The following is a 19578-nucleotide window of genomic DNA, read 5'->3' as shown; positions in this document are numbered from 1 at the left end:
CCGTATGTGGTCAATATCATTTCAGGCATTCTTTAAATGGAGATCTCTCCCAAGATTTTCACCAACCTATAATGTTTTATCAGTCAATATTATAGCACCATAAATAATAAACCCTGTGTCCTATTCCTGGTGAGAGGTCCTAGGTGACTTCACATGTACAATAAGGATAATCTCCAGAAGAAAGAAATTAAAAATCTAAGTATACATGTTTATATACATATTTGCACACTCATAGTCTCATACACATAATTTCCATCACATACTCAAAATCTACACAGACTCATAATACCCGTTTTGTAGGAAAGAAAAGCCAAGAGAGTATTGTATAAAACAATTCACACATATTAGAGATGACAAGGTTTACCTTGAATGATTTGAACATAATTTTAATGTAATTATTTAGAAGGTATTTTGTAGTAGATGATGTTACCACGTGTGGAACGCTGTAGAAGCTGGTGATGTAGTTGCCCTTTCAACAGTGAGCCTCTGGTTTGTGAATTTACTTACATTTTACCTAGGGTGACTGATGATTCTTATATTTTGCACATTACCTATCATAGTACCTGAAGGAGTTGTTGGAAACCTGACTTACGAGTCCATTTCGTCAACTGCGATAAATGTAAGCTGGGGCCCTCCGTCTCAACCAAACGGTCTAGTGTTCTACTATGTTTCTTTGAGCTCACAGCAGACTCCTCGCCACGTGAGACCACCTCTAGTTACATATGAGAGAAGCATGTATTTTGATAATCTGGAAAAATATACTGACTATATCTTAAAAGTCACTCCATCAACAGAAAAGGGATTCTCTGATACATATACTGCCCAACTACACATCAGAACTGAAGAAGATGGTAGGCTGGACCCTTTTATTGCCTATTACGCAGATAGTTGGTGTTCTCTTATTTATATTGCTTTCTGCTAGAAAATGTTATTCTTATCACTACATAGATTCTGTTTGTTCTTAAGTAATCAGCCTTTCAATAAACACAATAAGGTTTATAGTTTCTTAAAATAATTACCTGTTGATAAAATTAAGTCCCATTATTAATGAAGCCTCTTCTTTTTGATACTAATTCACTTTTGTTTCATTTAATATTCTTTTTTTCTTTTATAGTCCCAGAAACTTCACCAATAATCAACACTTTTAAAAACCTTTCCTCTACCTCAGTTCTTTTATCATGGGATCCCCCAGTAAAACCAAACGGTGCAATAATAAGTTATGATTTAACTTTACAAGGACCAAGTGAGAATTATTCTTTTGTTACTTCTGATACCTATGTAATACTGGAAGAGCTTTCACCATTTACATTATATAGTTTTTTTGCTGCAGCAAGAACTATAAAAGGACTCGGTCCTTCCAGTGTTCTTTTCTTTTACACAGATGAGTCAGGTAAGCCAGAATCCATGTTTCTTCCAGTGATTTTACTGTTGCAGCACTTGCTGTCTCTTTTTAAGGAAAAGCATGGAAAGTGAAAGGAGATTTGATTGTCTATTTGTAACAGGCTGACAACTATTCATCTGCTTTGCTGAACATTTTAAATTTGAGTTTCAGAACAAATTGTTCTGTTGAAAGCTGCTTTGGAACTTCTGAGTTCCAAGTACAAAGCATCGCGACTTATGCTCTTTATTTCTGCAATTAAAATATGATCAGTTTATAAATCTTTCTTATCTAGTGTCTTCCAGAAGCTAGAGTCACGATGATGTTTTTCTGCTAAAAATGTTATGAATGTAAGTTTTGTAATGTGTTTTCCTGCAGTGCCTTTAGCACCTCCTCAAAATTTGACTTTAGTCAACTATACTTCAGACCTTGTATGGCTGAAATGGAGTCCAAGTCCTGTTCCAGGCGGTATTGTTAAAATATATAGTTTAAAAATTCATGAACATGAAACTGATACTATATTTTATAAGGTAGGTTGATTATAACACTGTATGTTTATTTCAAAAACTTGGGAATTCTTGTAAAATATTTTGACATGTGCGGGGGGAAATGGACTGTTTTAAATAACACAAAAGCCATCTTTTTAAAAAAAAAAATCTCTTTGGTTTCCCACAATTTAAGGATGCTTGAGGAAAAGACAGCAAACATTTGTCAGATATGGAAGTAAAGTACTTTCTAGAGCATTTTAATAGAATTTAAAGTTTTTAGATATCTGCAAGTTAAGAAATAATTACGCCATTTTGTTAATGCCGCAAAAGTATACAGTAAATTTTTTCAGACTATTTATAACCTGTTATTGTCTAAAGTGTAATATATTTCTGCAGTCATCCCCCTAAGCTGCAAGGGTTACATTCCAGGACCGCCAGTGCATGTCTGAGACCAAGGATAGTACTAACCCTATATGTACTGTTTTTCCTTATACATCCATAGCTTATAACTTACTTTATAAGTTAGGCACACTAAGAGATTAACAACCATAACTAACAACAAAATTTAAAAAATTATAATAAACTGTAATAGATGAATGTTGTCTCTATCTCTCAAAACATCTTCTTTTACAAATTTAACACCTTTTCCATCTTAACTGAGCATTTGTCTTACACTATGGCCATAACTTTTCCAGTTTGATTATACAACAGCAGAACTTGTACAATTTTTTCCCTTCTTCCCCAATTCACAGCATTTCATAGAAGCTTTGTTTTTACCGCAGATCTTGGCAGCCTCAGCATATGATTTTTTTTCTTTCCTTATTAAGTTGAGAACTTTCATCTTTTCACTTAAAGGAAGCACTTGACAGCTTCTTTTTGGCATCTCTGAATAGCCAGCATCACTATGCTTGTACTTTGGGGCCATTATTAAGTAAAATAAGGGTGTATTGAATCAACTGCTACCCCACAGTTGATCTGATAACCAAAAAGCCCATAGACTAGCAGGCAGGAAATGCTGGACACAGGGATAATTCACACCCAGGGCAAGATGAAGCAGGATGCCTGGAGACTGCATCACGCAACTTAGACCAGCTCACAATGTACAAGTTATGAATTGTCTATCTCTCGAATTTTTCATTTAGTATCTTATATTGAGCTTGACTACAAGGCAATGGCCCCCCACTCCAGTACTCTTGCCTGGAAAATCCCATGGATGGAGGAGCCTGGTAGGCTGCAGTCCATGAGGTCGCTAAGAGTCGGACACGACTGAGCGACTTCACTTTCACTTATCACTTTCATGCATTGGAGAAGGAAATGGCAACCCACTCCAGTGTTCTTGCCTGGAGAATCCCAGGGACAGGGGACCCTGGTGGGCTGCCATCTGTGGGGTTGCACAGAGTCGGACACAACTGAAGCGACTTAGCAGCAGCAGCAGCAACAGGTAACTGAAACTGTGGAAAATGAAACCATAACTAAGGGAAAACTACCAAGTGTTAAAAGAAGTACCAAGTGAATATTTTAAACCTTTTCAGAGATGTGTTTATCCTGGACTTCTAGTAACCTTCCCAGATATAGTATAATTTCACACTAATTGGTCTTTTAAGATATATCATTATTCTTTTCCTTCAATGCTAATTTGTTTCCATTCTAAACTCCCTTTTACTCCTCCATTTTTTAGGTTTCAGAATCAATGAAAATACCCAAAGAATTAATGTAACAAAGGATCTCAAATATACCTGTATTATTATTTATAGCACTTAATTGCCAAAATATATTGTAATAGACTAGCATTTATTTGAGAAAGTGTTCTTATTTTTTTCCCCAAAGGCAAATGAAATACTGGAATGCTTTTCAGTTACGGCATGGAGGATGCAAAACTTCTGCATAAACATCGTCCCCAGTAGTATATGCATTATAATTTATTGCGGATGGTAAATTATTTTTATAGCATGTGTAGCTTACAAAGTGAATAATAAAAAAATCAAAAGCAGTGAGTAATGCTATGGCATAAGGAATAATGATTTTTATTATCTTTAAATAAGGAATGTGGCCATTCCTAGGATAAACACGTATGAATATTGAAGCGTGGATGTATATGTGTGATCTTTCCCTCAGAGCAGAGATGTCTACCATCAACACCATTAGCATAGTCATGAACTAAGGACTCCGGCATCAAATTATTGGTTGGCATAATTTTCCAAATGGTTGCAACCCTGCCTTCAAGACTTAATGTGCTGCCTTAGGGCAGTTCCTTAACTTCTTATGACTCAGTTTCCTCAAGTGCAAAATGGGATTTGTAAAGAGGCAGCCATTAAAAAGTGAAGCTTGTAAGAGGAAAATCTATATCAAACATTTAAAACAATCCCCAGTATGTGAAAAACATGTTACCTATTGTTCTTTTTGTCATAGTTTGCAAAAGAACGAATTTCATTCAGCATTGTAATAACACGAACCCTGAAATGACAGTGCTTCTTTACCTGAATATGAGAATAAGTTATATTCTAAGATTTTTAGACATCTATTTTCTTAATAGAAATGCTACCATTGAAATTTCACTATACATGGTTTTATATTATAAACATAATATTCATCCCATATAGTATTAAATATATCCTTTTTGAGGTGGAAAGAGTAGTTTTCCTTTAAAATCTGCTCCTGCTTTTAGTTATTCCTTTCTGCGTCTGTGTTGTCTCCTCCGAATGCTCATAGCCTTATTATCTTTCCGATCCCTTTGTATGTGCTCTATGCCATCATCTTTCCTTTCTCAGCCTCCACTTCATCTGCTTTCCTCCCACTGTGTGGCTTTCTTTCTGAGTGTGGTGTCCTGTTTTCCGTTCTGTTTTCAGCTCCCTCTGTGCCCCGCACAGCAGTTTCTTTTCTCTCTTTTCTCTCTTACCTTCCCAGTGATATGTGTGTCTATGGAGGCATAATAACTCTTGGACCGCTCCAAATGTTCCTGCCATCCCAGTCAGGTCACTTACACATCCTGAAAGAGAAAGTTCTGCTAAAACTATGTTTGAAAATATTCCTTACTGATGTCTCCCTTTTACGGTTTAATTTGTCAGTCTGTCTACTATCCAATAAGCTACTCGCACTTTTTATTATAATATCTTGAGTTCAGTCATTTCACTGTATACTCACTCACCCCTCCTAACCCAAGTCAAAATTTATCTGCTTGTGTTTAATTTTTTCTCCGTATACAGTTGTTGGTAGATTTTTCTAATGAATATAACAGTTCCTGGGTGACAGGGACCACGTCTTATATATCTTTATAATCTCCTGGTTATCTAACCATGAGCTTTGTAAATAGTAATTAAGAAACAATGAAAGAAAATTGTATAATACAGTGAATTCATAAAGGATATCAATAACTTGTAAGAGATTAATTTAAAATATGATTCTGAGTGCCCTGAGAGTGAGTATTCTTGCTAAATTTCTGCCACTGAAATGTTTAATGTATAAGTCAAACTGTTTTATATTTTGGATCAGATATAATACAGTATTCTTAAAGTTATACCACATAAGAGGTTGTCTTTTTTTCCCCATAGGATAACTATTAATCTTAAGTGCTCTTTCTGTTAGGACAATCCTCTTTGAATGAAGTGTTTGTTTTTGATGGTTAAATTTTCTATGAGAAACCATATCCTTTTTTGTACATCTGTGATAACTGTTTTGTTCGTTTTTTTCATTTTCTTAAGACATTGCATAAAATTAGAAATTTAGGAATTGTCTGGGAAAAACTCGTAATTCTGAAGCTTAGCTTCATAGGAGCAGAGATTCTGTTTCATGCACTGCTGTGTTCCCAGTGCCTAGCGTATAACAGCCGATGAATAAATTAATTTACAAACGGAATGTTACTGAGAACTAAAAAATGAATTTTGATGAATTCAAGAAACTGCTCATAAGTTGGATTCCAATTGAGGACTTTAATTTTATCAAATTTAAAGGAAGTAATCATATGTAATTTAAGTAAAAATCAGAGAGACAAAGTAAAAACAAAATACTTCAGCTTTAAAAAACAATGGCAATTATGATTTTCTTCAATGTTGATGAGTGTCCAGTTCATCCTTGTGCCATCAGCTGAGCATACCCTGGGGCATACACAAAAACTGTTTAATTTTTGAAGTTTTAATTAAAAATACCCATGCTTATTAAATCATAGGTTAAACACAGAAGACATAATTTTTATGAATTAAAAATATTTCTTCCAATTATAAATGTCTTTTGATGATGCATTGTGACTAAGAGGTTTTTTTTTTTCTGCTTTTCAGAATATTTCAGGTTTTCAAACTGAAGCCAAGCTTGTTGGACTGGAACCAGTCAGCACCTATTCCATCAGCATAACTGCCTTTACTAAAGTTGGAAATGGCAATCAATTTAGTAATGTAGTAAAATTCACAACCCAAGAATCAGGTTAGATGTGGTTTCTGGATCTTAAAATGTTTGATTTTGTATTTAACACTTTTCCCTTTCCTTTCTCAGTTTACATGACTAAGTATCAATATTTAATTGTTCACTCAAAGAAGCTGAATTTTAGTGCTTTCAGGCCAGACTGGATCTTGTTGTGTGCAATCAAATAGATACATACTTATACATGTTTTTTCATTTTGGACCAAGGATGTTGAAATAAAAGACTAGTTTAGGAGCAATGTCTACTACTAGATATATATGAAACTTACCTAATTCCTAGTACTACCTGAAATTGCTGGGGGGGGAAAAAAGAGAGAAAAGCCATTAATCACTTTTAACTGGTTGATTCATATTTTAATGAAAAAAATCTATGATTTTTTTGTATATTGTACAAAATATTGTCACTATATATACAATAATGTATATTGTGACATTTGAAGAGTACTAGTCAGTATGTAAGTTTGTATTTCTCCATAGTTCATCTGTGACATGTGGTGGGGACTATGAAGACTATGAAATACCATTGGTCTAATTAAACAACTTACCTGTGTGTCATGACATGCCATAGCTCAATTTTGTGTGTTGAATAGTTTTCATATAGAACTGATTTAAACATTTAATACTTTTCCTTCTCTCAACTGGAAGCACATGTTTTTTAAAGGCATCTCTTCCTTTACTCTTTTTTTTTTTTCTTAATTGATTAAGCACTTGATTCTGTGCTAGTCATTTCATCCCTGTAGGTCTGGATGCATTTAGTGAATCCCTAAATTGAAATTGTAGACCATTCACTGATAATCATTTCACATTAATTTGTGAATACCTGACACTTTGTTTTCATGGCATGCCCTTAAGACATGCTCAGTAAATAGTATTTATAGTGGATAAAAATGCACCCTCTGAAATCAGTGTCTGGATTTGAATCCAAGCTCTGCAACTTACTAGTAAAACCTTGGCAAAGGCACATGACTCCTGAGCCTCTATATCTTTAACCAAAAAGAAACATATTTTAGCAGTAGCCACCCATAGCTGTTATGAAAAAATATTTGAAGAGATCCATATAAAGCACTTATTAGAGTGTTGGACACACAAGTACTCAAAAAATTTTACTGATGCCCTATTCCCATAATTCAGATGAAGAAGCCATGATTCAGGCAGTGAGATGAAAAGGGCTGAGAAAATTAGTGAAAACACTGAACTGGAACATCAGCCTCTGACCTCTAGTGAAAAGTGGACGTGACTGCAGGAAATGTGTATCATAAATTAGTGATACTATGGAAAAATGCTAAACCCATGAAGAAAAAAGAAACATTTGAACCATTTACACACATATTACACTGATAAAGATTTAAGGCTAATCTTGTAGACAGTGTTCTATAAACCTATAAATATATTTTACCAGTAAAATATAATAATTCCATAAAACCCTATGGCCTGATTGGTTAAATAAAATTTCCAACTTGAAGTGTTATAATATCTACTGGTTAATTAATTGGTTTTAGGTTTATAGAGTCAGTAAAATGGATTCTCATAAAACCTAGGTTTATAATCTAAACTTAAGCACATTATCAACTGTCTCTTGTTCATTTACTTTTGAAAATAATGGTATATGTTTTTGAAAATAAGAGAGCAAATAATTAAACATATGTAACTGCCAGAACCTTGGATCAACAGAGGAATCATCTTTTCTTTAAATGCCACACACCCTCCCTAAGTTATTCTCCTTTAGTTCTGATGCCTTTATCTTACAGAAGATGAAGGATTTGTAAAGATAAGATAGAAATTTAGGCCAGAGGAGAGAACTGTAGGCAAGTCAAATATGACTTGAATGTTCTTTAAATAACTCTGCTTCCCTATAATGACAGGTTTTTTCTTTTTACTGCTTGTTGTTTGTAATCCACAAACTGACAATATGCAAATTTTCTTTACAGCATCCTCTTTTTATTGTAAGAAGATAAGCTATGCCAATATGAGGGGACATTTAGATAATCAGATATTTCCCTAGAAGTACCCACTCTCAGGCCCACCCACTTTGGTGGGCCTGGGGTAGTTCTCTTTAACTCGGAGAAGGCAATGGCACCCCACTCCAGTACTCTTGCCTGGAAAATCCCATGGATGGAGAAGCCTGGTGGGCTGTAGATCTGCCAAATATAGTGCCTACTTCCAAGTAAATTCAAGGAAGTTCTAGAAAAAACTGGGACTGAATTAAAAACTGGGGCTGGTTTCCATCTTCAGTCTTTTTTTTTTTTTTTTTGGTAAGTACTGAGGGATCAGGTCTTCACAATTTTTACAAAAAAGTCATCTGACTATATAAGCAAAGTCCCAAATTATTTACATGTTTTCTAGTACTGTTAGGCCACATAGGTGAGGACCCTGCATCTACATCTATGCGTGCGTGCTTAGTCATTCAGTCATGTCCGGCTCTTTGTGACCCTATGGAGTGTAGCCCGCCAGGCCCCGCTGTCTGTGGGATTTTCTAGGCAAGAATACTGGAGTGGGTTGCCATTTCCTTCTCCAGGGGATCTTCCCAACCCAGGGATGGAATTCACATCTCCTGCCTTGCAGGCAGATTCTTTACCCACTAAGCCACCTGGGGTGTTTTGCATTAGAAAGTTCCATCGTAAAGTACAGCTAAGACTGCTCCTTTCCATTAAAAGATGAATTGGGCAGACTTCAGCCACTGCCTGAACTTGAAGCTGGCTATCCAGTTGCCCAGTTGCTTCTGAGTATTTGAGGTTGTGTTGATGTTGGGCCTAGGAGAATATTCAGTGGTGGATTCAGTATTGTAAGGATTAACATAGTTACATAGAAAATGGCCCATTTGATTCAGTCCATGTTAAGAAGTTTCTGAGCACATGTTGAAGGGCTCAGATGGTAAAGAATCTGCCTGCAATGCGGGAGACCTGGGTTTGATCCCTGGGTGGGGAAGATTCCCTGGAGAAGGGAATGGCTATCCACTCCAGTATTCTTGCCTGGAGAATTGCATGGACAGAGAAGCCTGATGGGCCACAGTCCATAGCGTTGCAAAGAGTTGGACATGACTGAGCAGCTAACATACTTGAAAGGTTGATATGTTACATTTTCATTCTGTCTCTACTCATAAACATGATTTTATCTAGCAATCACATAATTAAATCATTTATCTGTTACATGTGTATAAATTTTAACTTTGGGCATTTGCTTATCTCTTAAGTTCCAGATGTTGTACAAAACATACAATGTATGGCAACTAGCTGGCAGTCAGCTTCAGTGAAGTGGGATCCACCCAAAAAAGCAAACGGAATAATTACACATTATACGATAACGGTTGAAAGGAATGCTACAAACATCTCTCCCCAAGATCACATGTATACATTCATGAAACTTCTTGCCAATACCTCTTATGTCTTTGAAATAAGAGCTTCAACCTCAGCTGGTGAAGGTAATGAAATGACCTGCAACGTCAGCACGCTACCTGAGACAGGTAACTAATGTGTAACAAGTAATTGACCTGAAAAAGGGAACTAGCCTGCAACACATAACTGTTCCTGGACTGTGTCTTACGTTTGTCAATAACATTTGTCATCTTTAGAGCATATTTGCCCAAAACTATATAAGAAATATTAAAAAACAGAACACATGCTTTTTTATCCCACATATTACGTAAGGACCAGCTGCGTGGTACACTGAACCACCTCCACAGCAATGGGAGGTTGAAAGGAGGAAAAAAGAGAAAATCTTTTGTGTTTTACAAGTATGTATTTCTTATTATAGAAACACGAAACATTGAATTATGTCTTATCATAATTTAAAATGGGGGATAAATATATAATGTCTTTTTAAAATGGATTTTTGTGGCATTCTTAATGCTTCCCTGAATTCCACGGTTGCAGTGTCAGCTCACTTTTTTCTATTTCCTTCTCTTTATAACAGCCTTCATCTTTATATTATTGGGATAAAGATATCTAGGTCACTAAGCTCTAGTTTTCAAAGAAGAAAACTCTTACCCTCCCTAACAGTGATCCATCCTCTGTCATAATCTCTTTCATCTTCTACCATCTCTAATGATTATACTTCTTCGTATCAGTGAAAGCCTGATTCCTTCCTGGTAATACCACTTCCCTGGAGGTCCTCCCCGGTGGGGACTGTGGGGGTTGACATAATTGTTTACCTCTGGCACATCTAGATCCTTTCTTGGAAACATCTTTTAGCCCTTTCCTCCTTTTGAAATCAGCATCACCCAGTTTTCTCGACTCTTCTGTCTTCGAGGCTGTACACCGCAGAGCTTCAGGACACAGTGTGACTTCTCTCTGATTTCAGCATCCAGGTCAGCATCCTCTTCTTCTCATACTTTAAAGGAACATTTCTTGAGACTTCAGGGTTTTCCCCGTTCATCTGGAATAATGCATCTCAAAATATGTCATCGTGACTCATCTTCCAGGAGATGGCCTACTCTGAATGGACCTCACTGTTTGTTTTCACTGGATGCTGGCTGATGAACAGTGCTGGAGAAAAATGTAAATGTTTCTACCTTGTTGAGCTATTTTCTAACTCTCCCAACTGCCCTACAATCTGCTATACAGTATGTATATCCCTTGTTTACACTTCATCAATTTTCCATAGTAAAATTCTGCTCTTACTCAGAACAAAATCTACCCCCACTATCATCCATCTTTGATGTTCTTATTCATTTTACTAATAGCATCAAAGATTTAGATTTGCTTTCCTTCAAAATTTACCCATATCTTTATTTATATCTCAAAATATCCTCCCTTAGGGATGTCACTGCCTTTCTGTTTTCAGGAATCTAACTGCTCATTTTTGTTTCAAACTCCTGTCTCCTCTAAAACATAGCTCCATCAATTTGATCTACTTTCTCATACACTTTATTTTCTTTCTCACTCTTTTGTGTGCATACACATACACCAACAATCCCACCAATTGTTAAAAAATTTCAACTGAGGCCCTGGTTGGTATATCAGCCCTAACTATATTCAAAGTGGAATTCATGAAACGTGGATTCTCCTTTTCTTCCTCACTTTTCTGTACCTGTTCTTTCTAATCAGTTGGGGACAAAGCCTCATATTTTTATGTGATTCTTCCTCCCACCTCTCCTACACATAATCAGGACTTATCAATTCAGCCTCTGCCATTTGCCCCTTTTTCTTCAACTTGACTGTCCCCATTTAATTTCAGACTTGCTGCTTCCTATAATAATACCCTAAAGTGGCCTTATCACCCATACTTATCCAGCCTGCCCATCAGTACCATCTTTCCATCCACTTACTTTGATTGAATTGGCTCAATATACAATCTAGAACCTTTATGTGTTGGCTGTTGAATTTTGTTTCCTAAAGGATAAGAATAAAATGTACAGATTTTAAGTATCTGAAGCACAGAGGTGATAATGAAAGTTGATGTGTGTAAGAGATGGCTCAGAATACTCCAGAAGTTTTACTTACTCTTGTATACAAGTCTTTAATGATATGCTAAGTATTAAAACTCAGAGAAGGCAATGGCACCCCACTCCAATACTCTTGCCTGGAAAATCACATGGACAGAGGAGCCTGGTAGGCTGCAGTCCATGGGGTCGCTGAGGGTCAGACACGACTGAGTGACTTCCCTTTCACTTTTCACTTTCATGCATTGGAGAAGGAAATGGCAACCCACTCCAGTGTTCTTGCCTGGAGAATCCCAGGGATGGCGGAGCCTGGTGGGCTGCCGTCTATGGGGTCACACAGACTTGGACACGACTGAAGCGATTCAGCAGCAGCAGCAGCATTAAAACTACAGATTCCTGGACATCACCCTAGACTTGGCTGACTCTCTCAAGAGACGAAGCCTAACAGTCTATACTTTTAAGCATCTCTCTGATGACTTTGTAAATTTGGGGAGTGACTGGACTAGAAGACCTAGGGATTTTGATGGCAGGTGATATGTAGCAGAGAGGACAGGCAAACAGTGTCAGAGAGATCCAGAAAGGGGTGGCAGGTGTTTCCTCAGTGGGTGGGCAGCAGATCATCACCGTAGAGAGTCTGAGAGAAGGAAACACGTTCACAGCCAGGCAGGTGGTCTCCACCAGGGTGGTCTAGTACCAGGTAAAATGGTCCTGATCATTGGGCGGGAGCTGGGTCTGAGATAAAGGGCAACAAAAGACAGGACAGAAATTCTGAGATAAATGAGAGGTGTGAGACTCAGAAAACAAGACAGAGGACTCATCATTATTATTGATCCCACGGGTACTCCAGGTGGCTGTGCAGTCACAGGAATGAAGCCGAAGTGCAATGAAAAGAGACACATAATCAAAGTGTGTACACTTGATGTAGGGCCACCGGAACTTAAGGATGGGTTTTTGTTAAAAAAAAAAGAAAGAAAGAAAGAAATCCTTTAATTAAAGATTTGAATTAGATTATAACTCAGGATTAAAAGACCACATGAATGGAAGTTGCTGGAATTCTAAACCAATGAATTAGGCAGGTGTTAGACATATCGTACTAAGTATTCTGTGCTCCCTTGTCACTAAAGATAGTGTTTCTCAAAGTTTGGACTTCCAACTCCCTGCATCAGAACATACCTGTACATCCCTGAGGCCCCTGCTCTAGACCTATGGGATCAGAATTTAGAAAATAAAATTCACAAATCTTCATTTACGTGAGATAGGTGGGTGAGACAGTGCTGAAATTTGAGAACCATTCTATTTCACTGTATATGTATACTCTTTGCTTGTGGAGACTGTCTTACTTGTCTTTGTTTTACTAACAGTTCAGAGCAGAGAGACATAGGCATTCTAGGCACTCAGATTTTTGTAAAAGAAAGAAATGAATTGTGTTCTCATGAAATTCATGATTTTGTATAAGGGTTTTACTCCAGTCTTATCCTTTAGGAAACATACTTAATTATGTCCACATTTCCATCAGGCAAAAGTATAGATATTTTCTCCACAGTAAATGTAAAAGTTTCTTTCAATTAAGGAGAGTCATTCATGTGAAATATGAGTATTGCTGCTTCAAAAATATTTAAATAATTTGTCTTTGAAATTAATTTCCAGATCTAATATGTAATTGTATTTATGATTACAATTTTTACGAGGTAAATAATTTGCTTTTATCTGGGTTCACATGAATTGTTTGTAGATGAGACATTAGTAAGAACTAAGAGATTCATTGTTCAGAATGGAAGCAGTTTTATAGCTGTTGCAAACTTCTGATTTATGGTGGTCTAAGATTAGTCACAGTGTAAAATCAGCTCTGAGTCACTGACTTTGTACTTATTTTTGACATGAAGTAAAATCAAATTTGCCTCACGCCCTTGTTGCCTAGTGTTTGACCTTAGCATTCCTTGCAGAGATTATTGGGTATTTTTCTCAGTGTAAACTTGGTGATATCTGGGCCCAGTTAAACATGCTTCATGATGATTGAATTTATGAGCAGATTAGTGTTCAGTGTCTAAACTGGTTCCACTGTTACAGTCAAACATGTTGAAATAGGGCATATATAGTTGAAGGCAGCCAAACCTGGTGACTTTAACAGTGTTTTGTGTCCGAGTATATTATATTTACCAATAAAAATATTATAGCAAGTTCATGTGGATACAAGACTTTTAAAATCTCAAATTGGTTCAAAATGCTTACTCTTTTCCATATTAGTTTCAAATCTTAGTAAATATGGTTATTTACTATTGAGTTTGAAAAGTTCTTTTTGCTGGAAGTTAGTTTTACAGTTTGGATTTATTCCGAGGTCTTCCAAGTTCAGGAATTTAGAATCCAAGAGGAAAAGAAGTTATATTCCTTGGATGCCCAAAACTTAGTAGAAGGAAAGTGAAATATGCAGTTGTGGTTTTTAGGGTGTTCTTTTCAGCAGTGATTTATTTTTTTGTTTCCCTTTCAAAATTGTGTTTGTTTATTTTGGGCTGTGCTGGGTCTTTGCTGCTGTCCCTGGGCTATCTCTAGTTGCAGTGGGCAAGGACTTCTCTTCTTGTGGAGACAGGCTGTAGGACGTGTAGGCTTCAGTATTTTCCATGCATGGGCTTATTTGACCCACAGCATGTGGGATCTTCCTGGACCAGGGATCAAACCCATGTACCCTGTGTTGGCAGGTGGATTTTTTACCACTGGGCCACCAACGAAGTCTCAGCAGTGATTTCCTTACTAGTTTTTAATAGTAGGTATTAGGTAGGAAAGTTATGACCAACCTAGATAGCATATTGAAAGGCTGAGACATTATTTTGCCCACAAAGGTCCATCTAGTCAAGGCTATGGTTTTTCCAGTGATCATATATGGATGTGAGAGTTAGACTGTGAAGAAAGCTGAGCACTGAAGAATTGATGTTTTTGAACTGTGATGTTGGAGAAGACTCTTGAGAGTCCCTTGGACTGCAAGGAGATCAGTCCTGGGTGTTCTTTGGAAGGACTGATGTTGAAGCTGAAACTCCAATACTTTGGCCACTTCATGCGAAGAGTTTACTCATTGGAAAGGGCCCTGATGGGAGGGATTGGGGGCAGGAGGAGAAGGGGACGACAGAGGATGAGATGGCTGGATGGCATCACTAACTCGATGGACGTGAGTTTGAGTGAACTCCAGGAGTTGATGATGGACAGGGAGGCCTGGCGTGCTGCGATTCGTGGGGTTGCAAAGAGTTGGACACAACTGAGCGTCTGAACTGAACTGATTAGGTACCTAGAGGAAGTCCACTGAGCTTTCACATGTATAAGTGGATCAGCATTGAATTGGAAAGTTTAATTTCCGTTTTCCCCCTTTTATTCTTGGTTCTTTCAAATATCCCTGTACTGCTTAACAGCATACATGTGAACTGTCTGTCCCCTTACGCAATGCCATGACCACCATTTGCCTAAGAACTCTTTAAGAAATGTGTTTTTATTTACTTTCTTTGGTAGCTTATTTTGTGGATTTCTCTGAGCAGTGTCAAGATGACTGAGAAAAGTGTGATTATGACTAAGTCTGACTTCCATTTACCAGCTTTTTTAAAAAGTGAAATATTTATACAATAGAGAAGAAATCAGACCATTCTTAAGTACCAGTTAGTAGAGTGAATGTGGGTGGTAAAAGTGTTGCAAATTAATGTACTAATTCATAAGTTTACTTTTTCCATTATCTGCATCCCACTGACATCATTCTTCTCAGTTGAGGTGAGAAGTCAAACATGCAGGGAAATTGTGTGATCCTGTTTGTTCTTAAGCAACTGAACTGTCACATTCTACTTACCAGTCAGTAATTGCAGAAAGCACAAAAGCCATTATAATTGCTTGTCACAGATCAAAGAGAAATAGCTACTATTATTGCTACTTTAATTGAAGTTCAAATGCTTTACAATATATTTCATACAGACTTAAATAGGATTCAGTTAAGTTCAGTAACTCAGTCGTGTCCAACTCTTTGCAACCCCATGAACCGCAGCACACCAGGCCTTCCTGTCCATCACCAGCTCCCAGAGTCCACCCAAACTCATGTCCATTGTGTCAGTGATGCCATCCAATCATCTCATCCTCTGTCGTCCCCTTCTCCTCCTGCCTTTGATCTTTCCCAGCATCAGGGTCTTTTCCAATGAGTCAGCTCTTCGCATCAGGTGGCCAAAGTATTGGAGTTTCAGCTTCAACATCAGTCCTTCCAATGAACACCCGGGACTGATCTCCTTTAGGATGGACTGGTTGGATCTCCTTGCAGTCCAAGGGACTCTCAAGAGTCTTCTCCAACACCACAGTTCAAATGCATCAATTCTTTGGTGCTCAGCTTTCTTTATGTTCCAAATCTCACATCCACACATGACTACTCAAAAAACCCTAGCCTTGACTAGATGGACCTTTGTTGACAAAGTAATGTCTCTGTTTTTTAATATGCTGTCTAGGTTGGTCATAACTTTGCTTCCAAGGAGTAAGCGTCTTTTAATTTCATGGCTGCAATCACCATCTGCAGTGATTTTGGAGCCCAGAAAACTAAGGTCAGCCACTGTTCTACTATTTACTCATCTATTTGCCATGAAGTAATGGGATCTGGTGCCATGATCTTAGTTTTCTGAATGTTGAGCTTTAAGCCAACTTTTTCACTTTCCTCTTTCACTTTCATCAAGAGGCTCTTTAGTAGTTCTTCACTTTCTGCCATAAGGGTTGTGTCATCTGCATATCTGAGGTTATTGATATTTCTCTCTGCAGTCTTGATTCCATCTTGTGCTTCCTCCAGCCCAGCGTTTCTCATGATGTACTTTGCATAGAAGTTAAATAAGCAGGGTGACAATATACAGCCTTGACGTACTCCTTTTCCTATTTGGAACCAATCTGTTGTTCCATGTCCAGTTCTAACTGTTGCTTCTTGACCTGCATACAGGTTTCTCAAGAGGCAGGTTAGGTGGTCTGTTATTCCCATCTCTTTCAGAATTTTCCACAGTTTATTGTGATCCACACAGTCAAAGGCTTTGGCATAGTCGATAAAGAAGAAATAGATGTTTTTCTGGAACTCTCTTGCTTTATTGATGATCCAGCAGATGTTGGCAATTTGATCTCTGGTTCCTCTGCCTTTTCTAAATATGATACTTTCCTTAAAAGTGAGCATGAGATGAAAAGTATCCTTTATACTTGTGGTGTGTTGGATATTTGACCAATATATTACTGATTTAATGCTTACTATGCCCAGGCTTCCCTCGTAGCTCAGTCGATAAAGAATCTGATGCAGTGCAGGAGACCCCGGTTTGATTTCTGGGTTAGGAAAATCCCCTGGAGAAGGAAATGACAACCCACTCCATATTCTTGCCTGGAGAATCCCATGGATAGAGGAGCCTGGCAGGGTATATAGTCCTGAGGTTACAAGAGTCAGACATGACTTAGCATCTAAACCACAACCACCACCATGCCCAGGCTCTGTGTTTGGGGCTCAAGACCTGTTTGAATCCCAAGTGGAATTGGTGATCTCAAATCTGTAGGTCCAAATAACTCTGCTGCTGCTGCTGCTAAGACACATCAGTCGTGTTCAACTCTGTGCAACCCCATAGAACGCAGCCCACCAGGCTCCCCCGTCCCTGGGATTCTCCATGCAAGAGCACTGGAGTGGGTTGCCATTTCCTTCTCCAATGCGTGAAAGTGAAAATGAAGTCACTCAATTGTCTCCGACTCTTAGCGACCCCATGGACTGCAGCTTACCAGGCTCCTCCATCCATGGCAGTTTCCAGGCAAGAGTACTGGAGTGGGTCACCAGTGCCTTCTCTGCCAAATAACTCTACCATATTGTAAAAACACATTTATTAAATATAAAGCAATTAAACACAAACCTTCAATTGTATGGATTGAATTGTGTGGACGAAGAATCAAATAGAAATTCAGGAGAGATACATTTTATTGAGGGTTGTAATGAAAAAGTGGAACAGCAATTGGATATTACTTATTGGTAGCCTCAAAACTGCTTTATAGGGGAAGTTTAGATGCTGTAACCTAGTTAGAAGATGATGATATGTTTTTCAATTTTAGAATTGCATAATCAGGTACTAATCTAATGTTTACTAAGATTGCCTGATATAGATCAATAAACTAGCTAACTTTTCTAAATATTCTTTATTGTTGCTCCTCAATATGCTTGAGAAAATGTCAGTTGTACATATCAAAAATTCTTCTTTTTATTTGAGCAGTCTTAGATGGTGGAGTTTAGGGAGATCTGAAGTAGAATGAAGGATTGTAATACAAGGGATCAGGCTGAGATGGAAGCCTATATAGACAGTGTTGTATTGAAGAGAAGAAGTAAGACTGAATAACTCAAGTGGACCTTACTCTGCTTTGTGTAATCGTAGCAGAAGCTTGAATTCAATATTATGGAAAAATGAGAACTTTACTAAATTTAGAGTAGGAAGCAACATACATTGACTCTGAAAACAGTGATGCTTTTTTGGCCATTTTCCTAAACACTGCAGTAATCTCTTTAGACGGAGAAAGATTTGTTCATTACAAATAACTTACTCTATCTCCAAAATCATGAAGAATAACATTCACAGTCATTTTAACGGCCCATAAGTTCCTTTTACAACCCAGTATTCTCTTCCTTTTGAACTGTGGTGTTGGAGAGGATTCTTGAGCGTCCCTTGGACTGCAAGGAGATCCAACCAGTCCATTCTAAATGAGATCAGTCCTGGGTGTTCATTGGAAGGACTGATGCTGAAGCTGAAACTCCAATACTTTGGCCACCTCATGTGAAGAGTTGACTCATTGGAAAAGGCCCTGATGCTGGGAGGGATTGGGGGCAAGAGAAAAAGGGGACGACAGAGGGTGAGATGGCTGGATGGCATCACCGACTCGATGGACGTGAGTTTGGGTAAACTCTGGGAGTTGGTGATGGACAGGGAGGCCTGGCATGCTGCAATTCATGGGGTCACAGAGTTGGACACGACTGAGCAACTGAACTGATTCTCTTCCTAAGTAATGTATGTGTCTCCCTCTTCATCTTTTGAAAGTGAAAGTCTCTCAGTCGTGTCCAACTGTTTGCGACCCCATGGACTATACGGTCCATGGAATTCTCCAGGCCAGGATACTGGAGTGGGTAGCCTTTCCCTTCTTCAGGGGATCTTCTCAACCCAGGGATCTAATCTAGGTCTCCTGCAACACAGGTGGATTCTCTACCAGCTGAGCCACAAAGGAAGCCCAAGAATACTGGAGTGGATAGCCTATCCTTTCTCCAGCAGATCTTCCCGACCCAGGGATCGAACCAGGGTCTCCTGCATTGCAGGCAGATTCTTTACCAACTGAGCTATGAGGGAAGTCCCTCATCTTTTGAAATTTACCCTCAAATGCTACAACTTCAAAGAGGAGCTGACTTATTTATGATTGCACCTCTTCCCAGCTAGAATTTTCTATGCTCTCCTGCTTTACTTTGTACGTGCCATTGTCTATGGATGTCTGTCCTCATTACATTGCATGCTCCATGAGAACAGGAATTTTCCTTTGTGCAGTTCACATATATTTTCAGTGCCCGGAAATCTGTCTGGCACATAGGGATACTCAATAATTACGTATTATGAAAGAATTAATGAAACAATCAATATATAGGCCTAGAAGAGAGAGAGAGACATGGTGAATACTCAATATCCATACCTGAGGTGCCTTAAGCAGAAAATTTCAGCCACAAAATATTTTTAGAAAATGATGTGGTAGATCTTTACGAAAGGCATGTCTTTTGTGATATATTTTTAGTTTAACTTTTTATTTTGAGATAGTTATAGATTCACATGCATATATGAAAAAATAATATAGAGAAATCCCATGTTTCCTTTATTTAGTTTCTCCCAATGGAAAAATCTCATAAAACTATAGTACAGTATCACAGTTACCTTATTTAT

General features: G+C 37.9%; 1 protein-coding gene across 1 annotated transcript in view; it reads left to right on the top strand.

Moving 5' to 3' along the window:
- Nucleotides 1-19578, top strand: part of PTPRQ (protein tyrosine phosphatase receptor type Q) — a 239820-nt gene that overhangs the window by 77934 nt on the left and 142308 nt on the right. Inside the window, exons 21-25 of the mRNA XM_040234499.1 lie at nucleotides 561-851; nucleotides 1115-1390; nucleotides 1757-1908; nucleotides 6138-6279; nucleotides 9467-9736. Coding sequence (XP_040090433.1) covers nucleotides 561-851; nucleotides 1115-1390; nucleotides 1757-1908; nucleotides 6138-6279; nucleotides 9467-9736 — 1131 coding nt within the window. The remainder of the gene's footprint in view (nucleotides 1-560; nucleotides 852-1114; nucleotides 1391-1756; nucleotides 1909-6137; nucleotides 6280-9466; nucleotides 9737-19578) is intronic.

The sequence above is a fragment of the Oryx dammah genome, unplaced genomic scaffold, assembly GCF_014754425.2.
Source record: "Oryx dammah isolate SB20612 unplaced genomic scaffold, SCBI_Odam_1.1 HiC_scaffold_29, whole genome shotgun sequence".
Lineage (NCBI taxonomy): Eukaryota > Metazoa > Chordata > Mammalia > Artiodactyla > Bovidae > Oryx > Oryx dammah.
The sequence above is the reverse complement of the archived record's forward strand: the minus strand, read 5'-3'. Positions and strand labels throughout refer to the sequence as shown.